We start from the raw sequence: 26,046 nt of genomic DNA on the forward strand, positions 1-26,046 counted from the left end.
AAACCGCATAACTCATCAACAGAGACTCCTCGGCCCTGATTGGTTGTTTTCCGTATGCCATTAACCGTGCCAGGAGGACAGAGAGGAATGTGTAGAAGTTTGTTTATTTTGATTGATTGAAGGTGGCCAAGGTATTAGTGGGATACCAAGCACTGCAGTTATAGAACAATATATGCATTTTATTGTTTAAGAGAAAGAAAGTCCCTCAGGCACATTCACAAGGAAAGTGATTTGTTACGTTTGATTATGTTTGACCTGGGAACGTTGAGGACTATTTTATATGCAGGAAAAGCCCTTTTTTTGCAAACATTTTGTTTGCTACAATTACAAAATAATGACTTTCCTGGAGTGAATGCTACTGTATTAAGCCTATAACTTTATTACTGTAATTTAATATTCATTGTGTCCTGACTTATCTGTATTTATCTGTTTTAAGCTGACTTCCTCTTTGCCCGTTAGACTTTTAACATAACGTGGGAAAGGATGTAACAAAAGGGTCTAGTAGTTAGATATCCCATGTGGGCAGGCCGACTCTAAAGTGTCCATGAGCAACACACTTAATGCCAATGTAGGAGTGTGCTTCTGTAGCTAAGACCTCTGACTTTTCTGCTTGGGGACAAGAAGGAGAATTCCCTCGCAGTGAGTGATTGTAACAAGGGAAAGAGAGATACTCAGTAATCAGCCATGACTGTGAAGAAAAAGTTGGTTAACATTTGGGTTAGATAAGCAGCAGAGTGGGTTGTTGGCAGAAAGTGTTGCTGATGAAAGGCTTTCGATCTGATTCAGCATGAAAACACGCCATCTGTCTGTTCTGTGGGTTTTCTTCTCTCCACTTCCCCTTAATGATACTCAAGCACTTGCTCTAATATTATCAGACTCTCATCATTAGCTGGTGTTCATGCAGGGACATGAATTGTACGTGTTGATTAAAGCAGACCTATGATGCTTTTCTGTCCTTCCTGTCATTTTATGCCAATGTTACAATGTTGAGAGTTTATGTTAAGCATGGCCAAAGCTTAAAATAATAAGTCAAACATATTTAAAGCTGTAGTGCATAGCTTTTTTATATTAAAAGGTGCTGTAAAAGATGTTGGGTGACGTTACTTCTTGTTGACGTTCAAAGTATTTTCAAACAAAACAAGACTTGCCCCTCCCTTCTCCTCATTCCGTCCCCTCCCTTCTGTGCTTCCACGCACTAACCCCCCAGCCCGAAATCCTTCTTGTCGGTTATTGGCTGGAATGCTGGAACACTGTCTGTGTATGCTTCGTGGTGTAGGTTTGCACAGTTTAATTTTGTTGCCGTTTGTAGACCCTTGGCTGTCTACAGAGACCGCGCCTTTTAGAGTGTGTTCTGGGGACAGACATCTAGTAGATAGTGTCGAGATGTTTTTTACAGTGTGTTCTGGGGAAAGACATCTAGCGGATAGTGAGGAGATGTTTTTTTACAGTGTGTTCTGGGGACAGGCAGCTAGCAGATAGTGAGGAGATGTTTTTTACAGTGTGTTCTGGGGACAGGCAGCTAGCAGATAGTGAGGAGATGTTTTTTACAGTGTGTTCAGGGGACAGGCAGCTAGCAGATAGTGAGGAGATGTTTTTTACAGTGTGTTCTGGGGACAGGCAGCTAGCAGATAGTGAGGAGATGTTTTTTACAGTGTGTTCTGGGGACAGGCAGCTAGCAGATAGTGAGGAGATGTTTTTTACAGTGTGTTCTGGGGACAGGCAGCTAGCAGATAGTGAGGAGATGTTTTTTACAGTGTGTTCTGGGGACAGGCAGCTAGCAGATAGCGAGGAGATGTTTTTACAGTGTGTTCTGGGGACAGGCAGCTAGCAGATAGTGAGATGTTTGCTGTATGTGACAACAAATGGTCTAGGCTAAAACACGCTTAGAGCACCTTTAATGAACGTCTGTTACATTCTCGCTATCGTCAAATGAGTTGCTACAAAGCTTATTTATGCTGCGTTCTGGACAACCATAACCCACGTTTTTACAACCTTCTCCACCCGTGAAAGTGCCCTGGAACGGTAGTCAAACTCGTACCAGATTGTTCCTATCTACTCCCAGTTACAGTTTTTGGTGTCACACACAACACCAACAATGGTGACCCCTGTTGATGCTGTTCAGACGCCGGTAATTAACAGAGAGAAATATAAATAGACATAAATAGGAAACACAAAGTAATTCCACACATAATTGTAAAACGTAATCAAATCAAACATACAATTGTGTACTACTACAGGTTATATTTATTAAATGAAGGCCAATACATGTTGCAGTCTAGAAATCGCTAGCATCAGCCAGTGCTAGTGTCAGCTAGCTCTAACTAACGTCAACGCTACCAAGTCGTGAGCTGTGACTTGAACTCGGAACTTACAGGCTGATAACTAGGGAAACCATTCCTACTTGGAATACACTTCAGGTGCTCCAACAGAGCGTCTCAGACAGAGGGTGAATGTGTGTGGTTACATAAAGGCATGAGTTATTTTTATGGAGCACACACTGTAGCAATTGCACTTCAACAATACCACACACACACAAAGAGCTATCCATCACTCACAATTAATTTGCTGACGACACCTAGTGTGACAGCTTGCCTGTCACTGATGTGGGGGTGAATATAATGTTAACAATGTGTGACTAAAGGTTTTTTTGCGGAGAGGACAGATGACTGGTTAGTTCATAATGACTGATAAGTGACAAGACAGATTATGATGGAGGAATGTGCAGCTACAGTAGTAAAGCAGTATAATCCAATAATCTAATAACAAAGCTATTATCTAATGTAATGATTGTGGGGTAAATAACAGTGGGGTTAAACATGTGAAGCAGCCCTTTGACCGTGGATCAATCAAATAACTGCTACCTAAATGCATTTCTCTATTTATGATTAAGACTCAATATTTCATGGATATGTGATTTCAATCCAAGCTGTTAGGGTTTTGTACACTTCAAAATTTGATATTGTTCTGTAGCATTTTTTTTTTTTAAACATTATAATATCTGTCTTACTATGGTTTGCCCATTTTGGAATTACAGTAAAGCGGCAGTGGGTAGAATACAATTAAACGCCAACATTTGAAGTAGAGTGAGACCTCTCCCTCTCCACTCTTTGTCACACAGGCAATGCATGTGTAAACCAGCCAATAGGAACACTCTGAACCTCTCTCTCTTTCTCTGAAATGACCCGTGATTGACCAAAGTCTCCCGTCGTGGCTAAATTATCCAAGCCTGACAACAGAGCCAAGAGGAGGTGTGGATGTCTAGTTTTCTCTCAGACGCTGAGATTTAACAACATGCTAAAAGATTATTATGGAATTTTTGCACAACAACGCACAATATAATGCCTCTAAGTCTAAAGGTCCCATATTAGGCTCATTTTCAGGTTCATACTTGTAATTGGGGTTCTACTAGAACATGTTAACATGCTTTAATGTAAAAATACACAGATAGATACAGAGTATTAAGTTGTAGTTTGTTCTTTTTCCTTTTAAGGCAGATCTCCACAACACGCTAAAAACACACGGCCTTGTAGACGTGATGTGTTAACACGAGTTTCTCTGAAAAGCTTTTTTACACATCCATCAGATAAGGAGCAACATTAGCATTCAAACAAGAGTCTACGTCAAAGGGTGAGAGTGAGTTATGAGGGGATGCTGTTTAAGTCCAATGGTGTGGCTAAATGTTAGGGGGCAGCTCAGCATTAAGTGTAGACCACATATTGGACATTTTATGTAAATTGGATGTTTGTCAGATAAATGGACTGTTCCACGTAGCGCTTTTTTTTCTCAACGACTACTCAAAACGCTTTTACATAGTACAGGAACCATTCCCACACATTCATACACTGTGGCCGAGGCTGCCGTACAAGGAGCCACCTGTTCATCGGATAAACACTCACACACATTTACACTCAGATGGCGCAGCATCGGGGGGGAACTCTGGGTTCAGTGTCTTGTACAAGGACACTTCAAAATGGGACTGCAGGGCCAGGGATCGAACCACCAACCTTCCAATTGGCAGGCAACAGCCGCCCCGGCTGTATAAGTCTGACTTCTTGTTGCCAGCAGGGGGCGCTATGACTAGTCAATATTGACATGTAGATGCCCTCAGGCCTGCACCCTTGTCATTCCTGAGAAATTGATTTGAGTTACAATAACAACAACAATCTCGTTCACCACTAAATGCTCAAAATATAAAAATTTTCACCCGACCTGATGCATGTGTAAATTTTGGTGAGTTTTTGAGCAAGTTAGTCCCACAAAAATGCTATTCATTGCACGTAATAATGACTCCCTAATGAGAATAGAGTTGGAGGCCAAAACACTGAAATAATCTCTCTCATTTTAATGGTTTTAAATTGTCGAAAGGTGTTTTTCTTTCCAGCCTTAATTATGCTAGGCTAGAAATTTCTCCCTTAACGGTATGCCACCCTAAACACATCTTGGAGCTATCTCTGTATCAAATTTACATCAATCCTCTTACTCTTGGCAACAAGCTATATCAATAGTGATGTAATTATCAGCCCTCTATGTGGAATGATTAATGGGTATAGCAGTGGATGTGTATCAGGTTAGTTTCACACATATTTTGCCACCGTGATATTGAAAACATTACGGGGTACCCAAAGTCATTTGTCAACTTGCTGTGCAGTGAGAATGCCCCAGCTCTCCTCATTAGTTATTCAGCAAAGGTATTTCCAACATTATTCATCAAAAAAATTTTCTCCTGATAAAACATATTCCCCAGCCTCAAATCGACCATGAAAACCGGGGAGACTCTATCAAAATGTGTCAATTGCATTTGTCTTTTCTCAGTCAATCCGTCATGAAATCATGCATAAAAATACAAAGATGGAAACCCAGCCAGGGAAATGATGAACGAATATACACTCGAGTTATGTGTATACTCTTGCCTTTTGGTCCAACTATCAGTCATCCATTCCTTCTTATCCATCCGTCAGCTATAGGACTGGTGGCTACTTAACAGTATAACGGTGCAGTAGCTGCAGGAAGACAGGACTGACCAAGATGGACAGAAGATGGACAGATGGATAGATACAGACAGAAAGGCAGACAGATAAAGGTTAGGTGAGGACAGGGCGGGTTAAACATCGGACACATTCCTAAACTTCCTAGCATACATGACTTTTCCTAGTACAGCTCTTTCTGGGTGGCATTGTGTCTCTTGTGTATGTGTGTTCCAAGCTACTGTTGCCTTTGTTTTGGAGGAGATGGAGCTGAAAAGCTGTGTGTATACCATCCTTCATGTGTCTGGCTGCTTTGGCACAAACACACACATTTACCCTCTGCGATAAGAAAGGACGAGCTAAGAAGCTAAATGCCCAGGGCAGCGTGTGCGTGTGTGCGTGTGTCCTTTGGTGCTTTTTGTTGCATGACACAAACAGTATGATTCTCATTATATTTCTCTGCAAGTTTGTCCTTTGTAAGGCTCTCAACATATCAAGATGTAACAGTGTGTATGACAAGATGAGAAACAGTTTTTCATCCTTGACTCAGTCCCGCTGTGTAGATCTGCTCCGTGGGCTTCAGGTTGGGAATTCTCCTCACGCAAACTCCCTCCAGGGTTGGGCCTCCCCCGTCCTCTCCAGATTCTCATTTCTTAGTCCTCCTCCGTCGCTTGCCCTTCCCTGTATCGGTATTGTCAACACTGGCACGGACTCTGACGAAAACAGTGCACGACTTCCTGTCGTTTCCATCGTTTGTTTGATACACACCATTTCTCCTCGGCTGTTTTCTTCATTCCAGATGAGGGGAGATGGGTCAGTTTTCACTGAGTACACCAAACTTCATCTGGCTCCCATCAGGGGAAGCAAGTGTTTTTGCATGGACTATTTTTCAACAGACATCATTCATCATCCGCTTTTAAGTTTGTTTATGCAACTCTGTCTGACGAAGAATTACCCTAATATTTGTATTAGATCCCTCTGGGGATTTATAGCATGTCTATGACACTCAAACATGACTTTTCCCATAAATTTCCCATAGGGGTTTTTACTATTCAGAACTGGTACTGAACATGAACTTATTGTATATTCTCCATCTCATACAGCCTGATGATCACACTGAATTGCCATGTTGCTGTCCCATCATTTATCAGCCTGACATGGTGGGTAGATAAGCCATTTTCTATTTGGAAGAGTTTGTTATTTTGACCTTGCTCATTGTCTTGTCAACATAATGGAAGAGGTTAGCAGTAGAACTGAGCAATATATTGATATCATGATATGAGACTAGATGTCATCTTAGATTTTGGATATCGTAATATCGTGATATGAGTGTTGTCTTTTCAAATAATAGAACAGTCTGGTAAGTTCAGAAAACAACACTTTACTGTAATGCAGCCTTTAAAACCAGAAAAAGACAACTCTTATGCCACAGTACGATATTATGATATCCAAAATCTAAGACAATATTTAGTCTGATATCCCCCCCCGGTCTCTTCACGAATTTTACCCATTCTAGTCTGGTCACCGTACACCCAGCGCAGTACGGCGCAAAGCTTGACGCATGTGTCTTTGCTATTTTAAGACCGACGCAGTTGTTAATTTCCCGTCCTGCGCCCATCTTTGCGCCCATGGGCATGCTGGTCTTACAGGGTGTGTGTTTAGCTGAACTCTTGGCATATCGCTAGCTTGTGGCAGTGATCATGCCATTGACCAACAATAACCTGGTCTAAAGTCAATAGTGCAGCATTTCATTATTTTAACAGCACATTAGTAAAATGCGCCTAGGCACAGCGCACACACACTACGCTTGTTGCTCACACACAGGGACGCGCAGCCACACACACACATGCAAAAGGTCTGAACTGCTTTACATACGGATAAATGATGGCAGTGCCAGGTCTGCGTTTACCAGCAGGTAAATTTCCACCGGATGCGTAATTTCAGAAGGGTTAAAAATCATTAGCGTTAAGGTTAGCGCAGCTCCATTGCAACCATAAACTCCAAAAGATCATAATTCATCCATAAAAAATGCCACTTGAGTCCTTTTGACCTGAATGTCCATGGGACTACCAGCTACTTTGTCTCAGCTGGTGATGGGATGGCGTCTGTGTGCCGTTAACTGTTTACTCATTTACCTTGTCTCTGTGGCTCACAGGCCATCTGTCAAGCTCAGGATAGTGTGTGTGTGTGTGTGTGTGTGTGTGTGTGTGTGTGTGTGTGTGTGGTGAACCAGAAAAAAGCTCTCAAACACACACATTAATAAGGGTAGGTTCTTGCACTTGCTGACCAACAGCCCCAAACACACACACACACACGCGCACACACACACACGGGCCATCCGGCATGTGTTGCAAATTTGTCCGACAGACAGACTTGGAGCCGACGTGAGGAGGGAATTCCTTCATCTGCACGCCCCTTCAAGCTGCACATGTGCTCAGCATCTGCTCTACACACACACACACGGACACACACACACACGGAGAGCGAGTGAGTGGGAGACGAGATGACGATAAACTCTGATCAAGAAGAAAAAAAATGTCAAGCATTCCACAGATTCTCTTTGCTAGCGCTGTCCTTCTAACCTCCCATCACAGCCAGAAAGAGCCTCTAAAGAGCTGCTGGAGAGTGTTAAGAGTGTTAAGAGTGTGTGCCGTCCCAAGGTCACAAGCAGATTTGATCTGATGCTGCTCTCTTATGTACCGTGGATGCCACATTACCTTCTCTCAATGACAAGTGATTCAGCCGCTCTTGACGTCTGAAAGGAGAAATGCTGTTTGTGCCTTTGAAGGTTGATTGTGCGAGGGTGCATGTGAATATATGCGTGTGTTTGTCAGGTATGCAAACATTGCGTGTAGGCTGCGCTCAATATACAAGCAAAAACACACGCACTGCCGTTTGTGTGTAAAGTGTTTTTCTAAGTTGCTGGTCTGTTAACTGCAGTTGGAATGAAAGCATATTGTTTGCCAGAACACATGTACTGCAGCCATCTCTAAAGGCAAGAATGTAACTGGGATTCAGGCCATTAGAGGATTAATTACCACTTGAGAGAGTGGGAGAGCATGTAATGCATGCAATATATAATTGGCTACATAATATTGCTCTTATATTTTCTGTGTTTTTATTCCCAGATGATAAAGCCAGCTCCGTAGTGTGAGCTGTGATAGCAATTCAAGTATTTTGGTTTTGTTATCGCTGTACTTACACATCTTTCTCTCCACATGTTACAGGATGTTGGAGTACTCCCTCAACTTGCAGAACGTCAGTTTTTCAGCAGTGAGGACGGTTCGCGTGCTGAGACCTCTGAGAGCCATCAACCGAGTGCCAAGTGAGTGCAGACCTACTGGCCTCTCACACTTCACTCCTCAACCAGTTTCTGGATCCCAGAACACTCACAAAACTGCAACACTTGTGGCTTCCTTCTTTAGACAAATACATTTCTTTGATCTTAACTAAAGCCAGGCTGCTAAAGATACGGACACTGTGTAGAACCTTTAGGCTGACCGTTGCCTTGCGCCAGTGTGAGAACTCTCGCATTGCCAGATCTCCACAGCACTGTGGGGGACGACTTGGTTACGCCCCAGACAGGAGACAGGGGATGAAAAGGCTTTGCGTTGTTTGCATTTCTTTTAACCTTTCACAATTGTCTTCGGGCGCAGCAACGATAGCTCTGCAAAATGGCCGCGGGAAGGAACATGTTTTGGTGGAACATTTGCACCGCTCAAATGCCACATACAATATCAAACAAAGCATATAAACAGCAATAAAGTAGCTGGACACATGGTTACGCAATTTTCTCTTACCAGTATATCGCTGCGTGTATTTCGTCCACAGCAATCCCACCAATCGGTCCCAAAATGTCCCAGAGACGAAATGGCATGAACGTGTGCTTTATAAATCATTACAATCATTCACCCAAAGAACCAAGCAGGCCTGCCGTGCTGCACAATCCAATTTCGCTTCAAAACATTCAATTTCCAGCGTGTAGCTTGCTAGCACACAGATAGCGGAAGGTGAGGGGGAATATACTTCTGTTGATGCAGACTGCATTTTGAGTGAAGTTAGTACAAGTTCATGGTGATAACACAGACAATCTGGCAGTGAGTGAGGCTCAGATTTTTAGTCTCTCACTCTGCACAACAAATGCAGAAGGTTTGGTGTGTAAGATTTGAATCGGATCCAGTCTTGATGTCTTCCTATAGTGTGCGCCACTTAGCTGGGCATCTAAATAAGGTTGCAGCCTTGATGTTTCAAAACTGCTTTGTTTTCACCATCAAAATGGACAAAGGCTTATATAGTCATCCAACATTATATTATTTAAGATAGCGGATCAAAGGACACGACAGTTGCAAGAGCTAAGATATGTGCTATACACTCAATCTGGACTAAATTGCATTTTAATCCGGAGCAGACCACTTATTACACAATGTGAGGATATTTTCTGGTTTGCGAGCATTGGTAGTGTGATGAAAATTAACCACATAGTTATTTCAATCACGAGAGACATGTTTGCAGAAATGCAAAAGGTTTATTGTACAGCATAATAAAATGTAAAAGTCTTTGGCGATCAGACTCCATTGTTATATGGTAGTTCATAGTTTGTATATACATAGGGGTAGAGAACCATCATTACCCCCCGATGGAAGCTAGACACCGGTGGTGGCGAGGAAGGAGCCCGAAGACCAGACCAAAGGAGGCTCCGGACTAGTCAGCTGGACTAGATGATTGGAGGTGGACTGGGGGGTGGAGGGTTGCACTCTTTGCTTAAAACAACTGCTGATAGCAAAGGGAGAAACAGATTTAAAGCAGGGTTGTGACTCTGTTTTGTGGACGATTCTGATTGGTTTAGCAGGAAGGCAACCGCCTCCACCAGCTGATTCGAGTTAAGTAGAGCACTGATTAAGAGTGAGGTCTTCCTGAAAGAATTTACGCTGAGCTACATTTCAATCAGGAGAGACTAGTTGCAGATATGCAAAAGTTATACACAGCAAGATAAAATGTGCAATTATGTGGATAACTGTGCAGGCCCCTTGTCAGTGTCATTATATGTGCATCCACTTTGGCCCAATCACAAGACATAATAGCCGTGTTTCCATTCATATAGTTTTGGGGCATTTTGAAGTTTTACAAAAACTGTATGAAATGGGATCCCACTTTTTCAAAAGAGTTGAAATGCTTAGCGTAGCAAACATTTAACTGACATGACTGACCAGCTGTTCCCACTGTTGACGTCTTCCCAGATATTAGCCTAAATGTATTTTGCTTTGTCTCGGGACAGAAACATGGCCGATACAAGCTAACATGAATGAACAATTAAGACTTGTCCAATTGAACAAAATTCCTGGAGACCTCCCTCCATTTGTCTCTCGTAGTCAGGTACGATGGTCACGGCTACTTGATTTGTTTTCAGTTATTTACTTCTTCTACTCTGTTAAGAACAATTGCGGGGAAAAACGTTTTGATCAGAAACTCTTTTTCCATGTTTTTTCATTTGTCAAAAACAGGTGAATAATATTACATGCCAATCCTTTTTTGTGTGAAAAAAACCCCCAACAAAAAATAATTCCTGGCAAACATGTTCCTAGTTAAAGAAACTACTTGCCTCAGTTTATTAACCAAAGAGATCTTGTGTACTGGAAAAACCAACACAGTGACAGGTGGCAGCAAAAAGTGACGCGTCTCTTGGCTTTCATGTGCACAAACTGACTTCTGCAATAGAGAGTATTAACATCTAATTCAAACTTACACATTCCCATTTAGCCATGAAAGAGCCCATATTTGTATTCTTACATATTAAGTCAGTGCAGAAATTAAAAAAAGAAGTCACAGTTTTTACATTCATAAGGCTTATCTAAAAGCTGAAACTATTGTAACAACTCATCACAATGACCAGTGATATCTCGCTTCTAATGATTAATCGGGCTTGGTTGCAGGAGATATTGGCTGTATGAATTGACCTTATCTTAACATACTGGACTTCCGCTCCGCTGTCATGCTACTTTATTGAACTGGTGATCATGCAGGTGGAATGAATTCCTACACAGCAGTGGAATGTAGGTCAGGGAAAAGCCGATCCACAGTTGCCACGTTTTGGCTTTCACCAAGACACTCAGACTGGAGTCAGACAGATTCATGTGCAATTTCCCAACTGCACAATGTGGACACTCGGATCACTCACTCCCTCCATGCGACACAAACACACAACTCCCAGATTCGTTAGCTGAATCTGTCATCCACCCTCTCCCTTTCTTCCACAAACTCACATATTATCCTACCCCCCCTTCAAAAAAGTTCCATATTCCACTCCTCTTTACTTCCATCAGTCTCCATTACAGTTTAATCAGCACAGATTGAATTTTCCAGTGCAGACATTAATGTTTAAATAAATCATAAGCATTTTTCTACCCACCCAGCAGTCCATTCAGTGGGTTCATTCTCACCTCCACCCCCTGCATTGCTTTCATTTAAATACAGACCATAATTATGTCATTAGCTCCCTCAATTCCTCAGAGAAGATTGCAGGCAAATTGAGCAATAATCCCATGGAGGTGTGTGTGTGTGTGTGTGTGTGTGTGTGGTGTGTGTGTGTGTGTGTGTGTGTGTGTGTGTGTGTGTGTGTGTGTGTGTGTGTGTGTGTGTGTGTGTGTGTGTGTGTGTGTGCGCGCGGCCAGATTATGACAACAATCATAATCACGATTATTTGGATCACTATTGAAATCACATTTATTTAACCTGATTACTCATTGACTTTTGGAATGATGTTGCAATTGTTAAACTTAAAAAAGAACACAGTGAAAAGGTTAAACAGTTCAACAGCGAAAGCACCTACAACTGTGAACTTTCCCTTAATTCAGAACACAAGGCAAAATAGAAATCTAGAATAATACGAGTTTACTTTACTTACTTACTACTGTCATTGTTATGTGGACGACAGCCAGATTTATGTCCCCCTCAAAAAATCAGATTCTAACACTGTGAACCCACTGCTACAGTGTCTACAAGACATTAAGGCTTGGATGTCCTTAAATTTTCTAAATTTTAATGAAAAAAAGACCGAAATCATGGTCTTTGGTGGCACTTCTCTGACCTCCTCCCAAGTTGATTTGGGTTCTTTGGCGCAGTATCGCAAGCTGATTGTAAAAAATTTGGGTGTAAAAGTGGACTCAGAACTTAAATTTGACAGCCAGATTAAAGCAGTGGTGAAGTCTAGCTTTTTTCAGTTAAGGCAGCTAGCAAAAATTAAACCAGTCCTTCAGAGACAAAACTTTGAGACAGTAATCCATGCCTTTCTGACCACTCGGCTGGATTACTGTATTGCACTTTATATGGGGGCTAGCGGGTCCTCCATTGCTCGTCTTCAGCTTGTACAAAATGCTGCTGCACGTCTTTTAACAGGCGCTAGCAAGTATGAGCACATTTCACCTATTTTAGCTTCACTCCACTGGCTGCCCGTCAATTTTAGGATTCATTTTAAAATTATTTTAATTGCTTTTAAAGCCTTGAATGGCCTTGCCCCCCCTTACCTCTCTGAGCTGCTGCACCCCTACAACCCTAGCCGATCTCTCAGGTCAGCTGACCAGCTGCTCCTGACGGTGCCTAAAGCTAGGTTTAAGCTCAGGGGGGACCGTGCGTTTGCCGTTGCAGCTCCAAAACTTTGGAATGGGCTGCCTTTGCACATTAGACAGGCCTCCTCTCTGTCTCATTTTAAAACTCTTCTTAAAACCCACCTCTTTTCTTTGGCTTTTAACACCAGGTAGAGAGATGATTTTATGTGTATACCTTTACCACATGCCGGCAGTGCATTTTATTGTTTTTATTTTATTATACCTTATTATATTTGTGCTTTTATTGTGTTATCTATTTATTCTGTATTATCATTTTGTGCAGCACTTTGGAAACCTTGTGTTTGTTAAAATCGTGCTATATAAATAAAGTGGATTGGATTGGATTGGATACTTGCAAAACATGACGTGCAAAATTTTTGTTATTCTCGATTATTCTGTTTTTGTGGTCATTAGGAGCCAAAATCGTAATCGCCATTCAAATTTGGATTAATTGCCCAGCCCTAGTGTACATGCAGAGATGTTTACCCCGCGTTGGTGCATGAATGGGACATCAACCTTCTTTCACTCTACTGATGACAGTCTCGAATCTCACCCTCTTGTCAATCAAGGCTGTCGTAGGGGTCCAGCGCAGCTCATTAGGCCACAAACGCACACACACACACACACACACAAACTCAGAGAGCACAGACTCGCTCATTAAGCATCTAGCAATTCCTCATCCTAATCACAGGACTAATGGCGGCGTTAACGTGCAGATGATTTGGTCTGGTTCTGGCCCTGCGGCGAAAATGTCATTGGGTGGGGTGGTGGTGATGGCGGAGGGGGGTTCAAAACAGCCCCCCTTAATCCCTTCACCAGCCTAATCAAGTCCTGCAGAGAAGCTTGCAGCCTTCGTCATGACTCTGGATGGGGATGTTTATCGCGGAGCTCTGCCTATTTTGAGGCACACTTAACTGCATTTGAACACACGGGTGCTCTAGTCCTTGGATGCTTTGAATTCATTTCCTACTGGGAATTAATGTCACACTGGATTAATTGCACTGACTGGCGTCTTTTGTTTAACCTCTTCCATTATTAAGCAGTTGTTGGGTCAAGGCGAAAGAAGGGGAAAAGCTACCGTTTGGCCTTTTAAATTTTGCCAAGCGCGAAGGAATTTGACCTGTGTAATTGGCGCAGTGACATTACAAAAGAGGTACAGAATAGGGAAGACAAAGATGTTGCAAAATACAATGTGACAAGATCCACAAATTCACAGTTGTGTCAGCGCAGCAGCGGTGAGTCATACTTTTAAAGTACAGTTGCCCTACAATACACACATAGAGATGGATTTATCTAGGATCTTTCTGTGCTTGTAATTCCCACAGAGTTTCTCTGTGCTCATAGGTATATATAAATATCATATATCCAATTCTACCTTAAAACAATTGGCACCTGTCCATATGCACATTGTGTTATTTTTTGCTGTCATCATTCCTTGGGCTGGGCATTGTTCAAAAAATACCAATGGGTTCCTGAATTATACCTTTTTTTATATAAATCTTCATGGAAATCCATTTGAAAAAAACAAAGGAAGCCATATCTTTATTATCACTGGTAATGCCACTGTTCATCACACCCCCACAAATGCTTGCTCTTGGGGGAATTACTGGAATTGTTGGGTCTTTGTTAATCATAGAGTGTGGTCTAGACCTACTCTATCTGTAAAGTGTCTCGAGATAACGGATGTTATGATTTGATACTCTAAATAAAATTGAATTTAATATCATCAGTCAGAACAGTGTCCATCCATAACGTTAGCTACGTCCCCGTTAGCGCCACAGAAGAAACGAAAGAAACCAAAATGGACTGTGTATCAGCGGGGAGGAGGTGGAGAGGGGTGGAAAGCTTTAACTTCCTGGGAGTGCAGATAGCAGAGGATCTAACCTGGAGCCAGAACACCTCCCACGCCATTATAAAAGCCCAGCAGAAGATGCAATGGGCTCCCTCAGGAACTTCTGACACGCTTCTACCCCTGCACAGTTTAGAGCACCCTGACGTACTCCTGGACCGTGTGACACTCCAGCTGCACAGCAGCAGAAAGAAAGAACCTGCAGCGGGTTGTCAAGACAGCTGAGAGGATCCGTGGCTCCCCCCCTACCAAACCTGAGTAATATATACGCAAGCCATCTTCCTGCACGGGCCACAGACATCGTCCCACCCTGGACCCTCCCTGTGCACCACCCTCCCCTCAGGCAGACTGAGAACCCCCAGCACATGCACAAATAGACTCCGGAACAGCTTCTTCCCCAGAGCTGTGAACATATTACAGAAATCATACACACACACACAAACACACAAACACTCATGCCTTGCCATCTCAGTGCAATCGGACTGCTGTGTTTATTGTTTTCTAGCTAAGAACATGGAATGAATTGAGAACATGGAGTGAATGTGTATGTGGGATATACAGTATATAGTAGGGGGTCCCTGATATGTCTCTCTGTCAGTTAAGAGGTCCTTGCCTTAAAAAGGTTTAAGACCCCTGAACTAGAGGACTGCGTTTGGGATTGAACACAAATCCCGCGGGAGCAGGCAGTTTTAACGTTGCAGCGGGCAGTGGTTTGATTCTCTCTCACGTACAAATTTGAAGTACTTGTCCTTTACTTGAGTCTTATCTTTTCATGCCACTTTCTACTCCACTACATGTCAGAGAGAAATATTGTACTTTTTACTTCACTACATTTATCTGACAGCTTTAATTACTAGTTACTTTACAAGTTAAGATATTTGAACACAAACACACATAGTTTATAAAATACAATGTTTTATTATAAATTAACCTATCCAAAAATATACAGTTCAGCTGAAAGGATTGGACCATTCAACATTTAGTTGATTGACGGAACCGTTTGGATCGTTTCCAATTTCTAAAATGTGACAATGTATCTGCATTGATTTTTGATGCAGGACTTATACTTTTAAAAGAGTATTTTTACAGTGCGGTGTTAGTACTTTTACTTCAGTGAAGGATCTCAATACTTCTTCCACCTCTGGCTGCACGTGGCTGAAGGTGGTCCAAAAATAGACACCAGGTCCCGGGATTTAGCAGCGCTGCTCCTGATCAGTGCTGCAATCGGCTGTTAATATGTTTGCCTAACTAGGTTTTAACGGGACCAATAACAAATGCACACGGAGCATCCAGTTGAACAATAGCCAAACATTTTTTTAAAACTCTTCTCCTTCTCTTCCTTCCCGGGGCTCTCGGCCCCGCCCCTTTCTCCTGTGTCAACCTGAGGGATCCAATCAACTGGGGCTTACAACAAATCAGTTACAGTGCGTTAAAATCATAGACATAAAATTAGTGGACATAGCATCCGTGATGTTTTGTGAGCTGCCGTTTTAATGCCTCAAATTTGGCAAATGTGAGCATCTTCATTGCCAAGCCAATGATGTTTATGGTTTAAATGGCACTTCGCTAAGCTAAACGCTAAAGAGGTTACCCGATTACCAGAAATAACAACCGTTCTGAAGCCAGTCATCCAGTGGATATTTACCGGCTGGTAAACGTGGAATTCCGGATACTAGCGCCATTTATTTGCGTGTACAACAGACAAGCATGGCAGTAGCTAAAGGCACAGATGGGCTCAACCCAAACGTGTGTCTTGCCCACCCAATCAAAAGTTAAGAAAATGTGTTCTGCAAATGGAGGAAGAAAAAAAAAAAGGAAAAAAAAAAAAAATCCCACCAATAATACCACTACCGTTTCTACCTTCTGATTGTGTGGTCGCCCCCATAGTCACCCATTGCTCACGCTCCTCTTCTCGTTGCGTTTGGCTTCCGTGGTCAACAGCAGCTTTTAAGCTTTAGTGTGTAACTTTTTTATATTAATGAACGTCCTTTACATTCAAGCCATTGCCAAATGAGTTGCTGCAAAGCTAATTAAGATCGGCTCTGTATTTCTCAGTATGGCTAGGTTCCGAAAATGATGACGTCCGGCGACGGCGCAAGAAAATCAAGTGAAGATAATGACCTCTTCTGAAGAGTCCATCATGTTCCTTCTATCCTCCGTGTCCTCCTTGGTAACGAGCAACTGTGTGGAGGAGAGGTGGGCATGGTTGCACGATCGGAGTGGATAGGTACTGTATGCGCCACGGTGTTTGTCTACTTGAATGCCATCGGGAGACGGTTGTCATTATATCGAATGCTATGGGTAGGACTGATCTGCTAGGCATTGCGTTGGATCCAAGATTTGCAGTTGGGTTTTCACTCCGTGCAGGCGCGTGTGAGCTTCCTACCTGTATTCGCGAGTATGGTTTCCACCCAGGAAATGATGTAAAAGTTCTCCTGTATGTCGGTATGATACTTTTAACATTATAGGTATTCCGGGTCAAATTGACCATTTAACCAGAAACAATGGGTTTACGTAAACTTTCTTCTCACCTAAATCAACAAGCTACCTTAATTCTTGATAAACTGGTATCCGTGATAAACGAATAATCAAATCGCATGCCCTTTGTTTTCACATAGTGTTTTTTTAAGCATGGAAAAGACCTAATACAAAAAACAAATCCCACACTCCATTTAATTGTGTATATAACTGATTGCATTCCCTAGCTGGTGTAAAAAATTGGTAAAGGACATATTTGTAATAGATTACTGAAGTAAAATTTTATTTCAGAATTGTTTTAAAACCCCAATAAGTCACTGGTCAATTTGACCGAGGGACCCGAGAGGGTCCCTGAAAGTGAAAACATACAAGGTTAAACTTTGTCTCATCCAGAGATAAGATATTTTCTTGAAATATTAGAACTAGAACGTAATTTCGCTAGTTATTGTAGACGGGTATGCATATTTTTACTACAACACATTACAATAACGTGTTTTCCCCTGTGGGACAGGAGAAAACACAAAATCAATGGTCCATCTGTTGGCTCTAGCGTAAACTTTCTATCTCCAACCTCTTAGTCAACAACTAGAATGTAAGCCATCTGATCCTGGATCAGCAGATGTATAAACTGTTAGTACTCACAATCCGCTGCCTCGCTGTCTACAGTCTCACTCTTTTCTTTTAAGACTGGAACAGAAGGCTGGAGATCATCTTAAAACACCACACACACACACACACACCCTCCGACTGGTATTAACGGTCACATTGTACCTGGGCTGGTGTCCACTTCCTGGGCTCTGGCATTGATTGGTGCACTAACATGGCATTCCTGCCAGTGCAAGTGACAGGTACATGTTGCAGGCTTCATCCACCTGCTGCCAACAAAACCCAAAGTCTCAGGCTGTGTCACCCCCATATCACAACCCCTGTCTGCCACCTAATTGCCTATTACCCTCATGTTTTCTACCGGCCCACAGGGACTTTGTACCACGCTTGTCATTGGTTACATCAAGGGAGATATGACAACTTGTGGCTTGCTTCAGAATGGGTCTTGATAGTCAAAGGGATCGGCTGACCACAAATGTGTCCAGAGTAGAGTATGTCTTCCTGGGGAACATTTGCTTATGACATGGACACAGAAATGTCCGTATATTGAGGTTGTATTTTGAGTTTTTATTTAGGATGTGTATGTCTAGTACATGGAAACAGCCAAGAGGAAAGAAAAATTAAATTAAATAAATTATTGGGAATCCCCAAATTGCTGTTTTTTTTTCCTTTTCAAAGCAAAGTGTGCTTCTACTAAGTGTTAAAAAATGCATTCTTTAACATTTAGGATCTATTGTCAGCAAATTCTTCCTCCTTGATTCTGCTGCTGCAGTATGCAAAGAGAAGTGAAGAGCTGCTTTAACTGTCAGGCCTCAAGGCACTTAAACCTAGAATACTGACTTTAAAATGCTGAAATGTAATTTTTCTGTATTGTCTTCATAGAAGTAAAGGTGTCATTGAGAAGAAAAATAACTATTATACTCAGGTTAAAGTGACCCATTTCACTATGAAGCAGACACTCATTTTTTTTTTTCAAGTCAAACATATTTTTGGAGTAGAAAAGGGCTTCGGGATAAGGGTTGCTCACCTGCCAAAGCGCCTTGTTTGGTGGCAATTCCAGCCAGCTGAAGTCTGAATTTGCAATTCATTACTGCTGCTGGCGTTGGTTCATGTATCTATTTTCTTTTCTATTTTACCCTGGTTATCATCAGTTCCTTAATGCCAAGACAAGCTGGAAATAAACAGGAACGCCACTGATTTTACACTTACTCTACAGGACATTGGGGATACCTCTCAGCTTAAGAAAACAGTCAAATATGTAGTCATATTGTCTTTTTTAGCTGCAGGCAATGTCATCCTGTTGCTTCTAAGAGATAATTCCCTGATGATGTCATTAGGGTTATGTTTTTTAGAACTTTTGGACGCATACAGTGCTATTGACTAAAAGTCAGTATTTTTCAACCTCTGCGACTCTGGTTGACCAATCTTGTTTTTAATGTTATCGGTTTTTGGTCTTAAGATCCCAACCTGACTGAACCCAAGTGCCAAATTTGACATCCAAACCGACTTAAATGTAGGATTATATGTATGTATTATAATTTTACCCAGTGCAGACTGTAAGCCGACCAGGAAATGCTACACATTGGATTCGTTGTCTTTGTGCTTCCCTCTTCCAACTGGGCATTGGGCAAAATTACCCAAAACCAGCCCAAAACCCGACACTGAGTCAGGTTTTGCCCAGACTGGGACAGGTAGTAGAACTCTACGTGTGAGTAGGGCTGCAACTAACAATTATTTTCATTGTTACTGCAAACAGGCCTGTAATGGAAACTCGGGCTGTTATTTCAATGCATCCGTTACACAGAGTGGTTTATCCGGTTCTCCAAGCTTGTTTGAGTAGCACCTGGTTCATACATACGTCGTGTACTTCCGCCCAGATAAGCCCCATAGGCAACAACAACAACAACACAGCATTATCGACACCCCCCCCCCCCCCCCCTCACGCATGCTCATGCCCTCCTCCTCCCACTGCACGTTGTTTGCCGAGCCTCATTACTGTAATTCAAGAGCTGGCAAGAACTTTCTAGCTTCTATTCTTCACAAAGCCTATAAGTCACCCCCTTGACTTCTGCTCTTGTATTGTGATGTGAAGCCGATAGGGAGAGCCCGGAGGAGTCAGGGATGGGTTTAATCCCGAGGCTCCTTGTTTGTGGAGCAGAGGAAATAAAACACTGATAAGGTTAGAAGGAGTTCAAAAGGAGAAAGTTGTCTGCCACAAGCAAAGAATGTCACAGCGTAATCCTTGCTCTTCGCTGTCAATCCATCTGCTGCTAGAAACAAAACAAAGATGTCGTTACACCCCTCTTGGCATGTCAGTGATGTATTATTGCTTAAGAAGAGGGAAAAGGTTCAGTTTTACTTAAATTTTCAGTGCAAATTCATTTTCAGCTCAACGTTTTTCAGTTGCTACAGATTCGTCACACATTTAGATCCCTTGCAGCCTGTCAGCTACGCAACCGTCTCCCCAACACAGCTGTAAGTTGGCAAAGAGTTTGGAATTACAGTTAGTAGTACAATTAAGTTCTGCTTATGAGCGACTTGATGTGTATAGGTATAAAGGCATGACAATAATCAATCTTCAGGAATCTTTTCAGACAAGCTTGCATGGAACAATTTCTAAACGTGTTTGTACAAACGAGAAGATTGGTATTCATCAAACGTCGAGCTTTTATTCATCAAGCAGCGACCTCTTGGGGCCGTAGCAATCATCGCGGGTGAGTGGGACAAAGTATAGGACCATTCAATATCTGCATGAGGAGGCAGGTTGGGGTGATGGACAGGTCAAACAAACTGAGGACTTTCACTCAGGAGGCCGGGGTTTGTGTCAAACGATCAATCTTGATAATAACTGACTTTTATGGACCATAGTCCGAGACGCAGTTACGTCATAGTTAACAGTAGTTTTACGTGACTCATTTTAAGGCCAATGCCAGAGTATGTTTGCTGCCTAAACTTAACTATTTCTTCTTCACAACATTAATGTTTCCATATTTAAAACTGATATTGAACAGTCGCGTGATTAAAACTGCCACCGCGGTCACATGTTAACATCATCTTTAAATATGTATATGTATATAACGGTTACATATGTCAACTGTTATATATGTCATTTTGGGAATTGCTGGCAATCGACCTGTTCTGTCATTTAAGTACGACGACATTACAAACAATGTTTTTATATTTGATGTTTTTTAAGTTGGAAATGAACATCACCAGACATTTTGTCAATCAGTTATTTTTAAAGTTGGAGATTGCATGTCTGTAATTTAGGAATCGGTTTGGCCTAGAGAATACCTTTGTATCACTTAGGGTTTGTTGGCATTGGTCAGCTGTGGTTCAAATATTCTCAAGCACAGATGTAGATGTACAGATGTACAATACAATGTGTAGAAGTGAGCTAAAGCAGAGGCTCCATATCCAATGAGATCATATTCTGTTATTTCATTCAAATTGTTAAATCTGGCCAATAAATGAAAAGCAGGTAAACAGAGTTCAGATGGCTTATCTGTCCTCGTTTCTCTCCGTCAGTTTTCATTTCTCTGCATGTAGTCCTTTCTTCGGGTCACATGGCTTGCTTATGCAAAGGCACGTTCCCATTTCAGGGACGTCTAGTGGTTTGGAGCCGCTGACTCCGCTCGGAGCAAATAAGAAGAGACGCAGGTGTGCACTGGCCCTCGACTCCGAAAGCCCATCAGTTCCCAGTACACAGATTACAAAGCTGGCTAGGCCGGAGCTAGACCCGGACAGGAGAGCAGTGCAAGCAGACCTAATCTGCCTGCTAACAGATGGCTCCCCGATCACACACAGCCTCCCGCCTGTCAGCCATGTTGAAATGGAGTAGCCGCCCACAGTGAGGTTGGAGAGGGCGCACAGGCGGAGGACATGATTGTTATTGAATATGAAATGTCGATCACTTGGAATGAGCACGCTATTCAGGTCAGGAGAGGCTCAGAGGATTGATTTTTTTTATCCGGGAGATAAACAGAGGTGCTTCGTATGATATTCCTGTTTGCATCATATATGGCTCCCGTCTAGTTTGATCCCTTGATTTATACCATCAAAATAACAATCAGTCCTCTTAAAAAACTCATTTTTACCAGCCCAAATATTTTATGTCCTTACATCAGTCTGAATTGCTCTCTGCTGTAACTGCAATCACTCATATTAATACAATTTCTGCCCTGTTGTGTGCATTAATAGAGCCAGAAAAAAATGTATTGTTTGTCATGATAGAATATTGACTAAGATGTGACTCACCATACAGTGGAAAACAAAGACACAATAAACAACTTGTAAAAATGACTTATACATGATACACATGACAATATACTGTATGTGTACAACATGGCATAATGTTGTAGTCCCTTCTTGGCTAGAAGGGACTTTATAGCGGCAGCCTGATGGTGGTAACTCGGAAGAGTTATCCAGGGGATGAGTGGGATCTTTTGTAATGTGATTGGCTTTCACTCAATAGGAGGAGGTTGCTTTTCCTGTGGTCACCAGAAAATTAATATTGAGGATAAATAGGAGTTGAGCGCTCCACCGCCGTAGCTCAGTAGGATACAAATCAATGTCATGTATTTAGATTAATAGCGTTACAATTTTAATCACATAGCCATTAAAAAACAATGACAGACACCATATAAGTAATACTTTCCAATATGATGGAGTTCTAAGTCCTGGACACGGACTGCCATTCTCTGGACTCAGACTCAAACTCAGGTAATGGTGAATCAACTCAGATTCTTCTTTGGTGACTCAGACTTGGACCTAAAAACTGGGGACTCAAGACTTGACTCTGACTCGGCAGATGGTGACTCGACTGCAACCTTGCCTTAAGGATACACAGGGTTAGGGTTAAGGTTAGATTGTTCTGACTCCATTGGTCGTTGGACCCATATTTCGTTTATGTGGCGGTAGTCTATACCTACGACTTTCCACTTCTGGGATTGCTCTGTTGCTGCTGAACATTCCACTGTATGTTCTTCTGTTCGGCCGGTTGTCCGTTAACTTCCGCTTTCTTTCTGTTGGAATTTTAAACTCTGGTCAATTTATGAGGACTTTTATATATTATACTAACTGCTCCTCAGATCTCTGCAGGGTAAATCCAGACCGCTACCTAGACTATCTGTCCACTTTTTTTTACATACACATGTTCCACCAAAACAGGTTCCTTCCCGAGGATATTTTGCAGCGGCGCCAAGCATGACAATTGTGGTTGGTTTAAAACAATGCCATCAAACCAGAGCACGGTTGTCTCCCATTCAATAATGCTGTGTTGACTGACAAGACCCTCTCTGCAGCGCTGTAGAGGAAGGCAATGCGAGACTAATGTGGCGGCAACCTGTAGTGGCAAAGGAGGAAGTCAAAAATGTGGTACTGCTTGAGCCACACATGCGCTCGGCTACGTGTGGGCCGCGGAACAGAGATTCTGATCCTGCCTATATTTTCTGCATGACGTGCGCAATTTGCCGCAAAAATAGACCGTGACATGATCTTTTGAAAGTCATATTGACACAAGAGCATTTTCACTACAGTTTCAATGTGTATGTATGTAGAATGTCACATGACATGCATTTTTTTTTTGCCTAAATTTACTCCGTTTCATAGTAATGAAAAACCCTCTAGTGGTATAGGCAAACTTAATGTAGAAAGGCAGGCAGCGCTTCAGCAGCGACATTATAAAAAAAGAGTGAGAGTAAGTTAACTAAGCTGGTAAGCAGCTGATCTACCCCCCACCCCCCCTTCCCCCCACATCACAGGCAGAACCATAGCAAAATACTTTGAACCCATAAACAAAACAGATTCAGAGAATTGTCAAACTCCTTTGTGTGATAAATGGGGAAATATGTGGCAATAAGGATTGTTTACTGTAGCGTTCTGTTAGATGTGTGGAAACCAGTGCGGGGCAGTTTTAGGTACTAAATTCTCATTGTACAGACATATCTCCACTCTGGATCGCGGCGTATGATGTGTGCTGCGGACACTAATCCCAGCTGCTGTCACTAACTCAGCCACAGCTAAGCAGTATCGGAACAGCTCAGCACTTCACACTATGAGGGGCAATCATTTGAAGGAGCTGCTGCTTAATGTGTGCTCTCTGTGTGTGTGTGTTTGCCTACTATTGGGCAAGGGATGTGTGTGTGCGGTGGGGGGGGGATGGGGGTGCACCGTACACTCATTAATGACTAAAGAGAGAGAAAGTTAGAAAGTTGCTGTAGTGAGCAGCGAGTCAGGTCTGTCAGAGTGCCTGAGACTCCCAGCAAGTCCTCCAAACAAGTACGATTATTTGGCTCGTCTGTTCCTACTCTCTAACACGAGGGTTGCACCTCCCTCCCTGAAATATGATTGAGATTTTCTATGTTGTTTTCTGATAAAATTGTCCCCCCCCCCACTCCCACTCCGGGCCACCCCGGACTGATAATTGGTCCCCCTTGTGCCACCCCATTTTAAAAATCCTGGAATCGCCCATTTTCTGTGCTCTAATCTAAACCAGAGAACGTCGAACGTTGTAGTAACACTTACGCAAATCTTATTTGTCACGTGTGAATTCATGATAATTCATGTAGTCTTAATATAAAGTTAACGTTGTGAAACAGTTGCAGTTTGGTTCTGTTTAGACAACAAAACAACTTTAGAAAAAGATTGTTGTTTGGATTAAAAATGAAAAGAAGATCTGTAGTTCTCATGTTTTAATCTCTTGTCGTCCATGGTGTTGTAGAGGAGACATATATGATGTGAGGTGTAATTTGATCAAGCGGCCAGCGGCTCGCGTGAAAATAGACCTGTCACGCGGGCTTCTGGGATGCACTGTGGTGACTATCAAGCATCGGCTTAAATTGCCGCCGTGCATGCTGAACGCAGGTGCAGACGCGGCCAGTGGAAAATAGGGGGTTATACTTTGTCACCTTACTTTCTGCTTTCCTCCTGTCCTAATTACTATAGCCACTGGAGGGCGGCGCCACTATTGTTGTGTTGTTATTGCTGCTGGAACAAATGACCAATGGGAGCGTTTTTTGGGGGTAAGACAGTCTCGAGCCTCCACACGTCTGTGGCAAGCAGCTGAATGTATCGGAATAGTACTTTTCTTTGTGAGTATAGGGCAATTATGTTAAAACGGATGTCCTACCGAAGAGCAATAGCCACAGGCAATGACTTACAGTTTCATTTTTATATATCTCGCTGCACTGGATGTTTCCCTGGGAAATAGAGCTGTAACACAGCATTTAATAACTTTTTCACAGTGCTATTACGAGCGCTTTAGAGAGATATTTCAACGTTATGCTGGCAATTGAGTATTGCATTGAAATGACTTGAACACATAGTGTTGGATGTCAGTCAAAAGATTGTGTGTTTTCACTGCTGTCACTTTCTCCCCAGCTGAGTGTCATATTCAGACCGTTCCCTTTGAGATTATGATGCTGGGAAAAACACATGCATATTATTCCACGGATGCTCCTCGCTGTCAGTCATTCTCCTGTCCTTTAGTAGTACCTTTGCTCTCTCTCCTCCCTTCATCTCCCCCCTGTGTTTCCTTGCTGTCTTCTCCTCATTTGTTCTCCATATCTCTACAAATCTGCAAAATCTTCCTTCTCCTTTTCAAATCCATCCGTCAACAAAAACTTTTTGTCTCAGTGTGTACCCTCATGAAAAAAACATATTTTTTCCGAATCCACAACAAATATGAAAAGTTCCTCTCGCAGTTTGGTGTGCCATTCCCAGAGTTTAGTTGAAACCTAGGCCGTTTCTCAATCTCAAAAATGCAGAGAACGGACTTGTGTTCTTGGGGAGAATGAACTCGCAAGTTTACAAGCACACAAAACGCTGATAACAGTTTGAGACGATGCGTTCTTGCTGGTTTTGCGCCAGCACAGAGGCTACCTGCAGTGCATAAGCGGAGTTTAACAATCGAGCCATGTTGGGCAAAAAAAAAAAAAAAAAAGAGGTCATTGTAGTAGCTGAGACCTGGCTTACCACTTGGGGAACACAGCACAAGCACATATGGACAAATCAAACATGCTAAATAAACATATATGTTTATTTTTAAAAGCAGATTTTAAATTACATTGTAACGATTTAACAATTTGCCCTAATGAAATCAGCTGTCTTGGATCAATAGACAGAAATTAATTAAAAATGTAAAAGTGAGCAATCCGTGTTGGACCTACAGTCTGTTGAGGTGCCTCTCCAAACCCAGAAACGAAGCGCAATCACACCATTAAACGTTAAGAGAAAAGATCCGTATTTTGCCGGAATCCAATGATATGAAAAGAAAGTAATCCACAGCGATCAGTAGATCCAAAACAAGGGTCCCGGTGTATCTCCACGCCCGTCACCTGCCCGCCAACTCAACGTCTGCTGCAGTGCCAATCTCCGGACAATGCACTAATATTGAAAAATAAAACTAATTGAGCTTTCATTTTATTGTTTGTGGTTTTGCTCAAACACCCCTTACTTCTTCTATGAGTGTTATGTGGAATTATCATTTCTATATTATTGTAATGCACTGTTTATGCTCAGGGACAACAGATGGAAATCAACATTTAAA

General features: G+C 42.2%; 1 protein-coding gene and 1 long non-coding RNA gene across 13 annotated transcripts in view; one reads left to right on the forward strand and one right to left on the reverse strand.

Annotated features, from left to right (window-relative positions):
* LOC116671145 (uncharacterized) lies at positions 1-25,961 on the reverse strand. The gene is made up of 4 exons (XR_004327210.1): positions 25,878-25,961; positions 6,381-6,384; positions 2,856-2,861; positions 1-11 (listed from the first exon to the last, which is right to left on the reverse strand). It is a non-coding gene; the product is annotated as an uncharacterized LOC116671145 (long non-coding RNA).
* cacna1g (calcium channel, voltage-dependent, T type, alpha 1G subunit) overlaps positions 1-26,046 on the forward strand; it is a 323,409-nt gene that overhangs the window by 140,609 nt on the left and 156,754 nt on the right. For all 12 annotated transcript variants that reach the window (XM_032502089.1, XM_032502097.1, XM_032502098.1 and 9 more), the window contains exon 5: positions 8,192-8,289. In XM_032502089.1, coding sequence (XP_032357980.1) covers positions 8,192-8,289 — 98 coding nt within the window. The remainder of the gene's footprint in view (positions 1-8,191; positions 8,290-26,046) is intronic.

Source organism: Etheostoma spectabile, chromosome 21, assembly GCF_008692095.1.
Source record: "Etheostoma spectabile isolate EspeVRDwgs_2016 chromosome 21, UIUC_Espe_1.0, whole genome shotgun sequence".
In the NCBI taxonomy this organism is placed as follows: domain Eukaryota; kingdom Metazoa; phylum Chordata; class Actinopteri; order Perciformes; family Percidae; genus Etheostoma; species Etheostoma spectabile.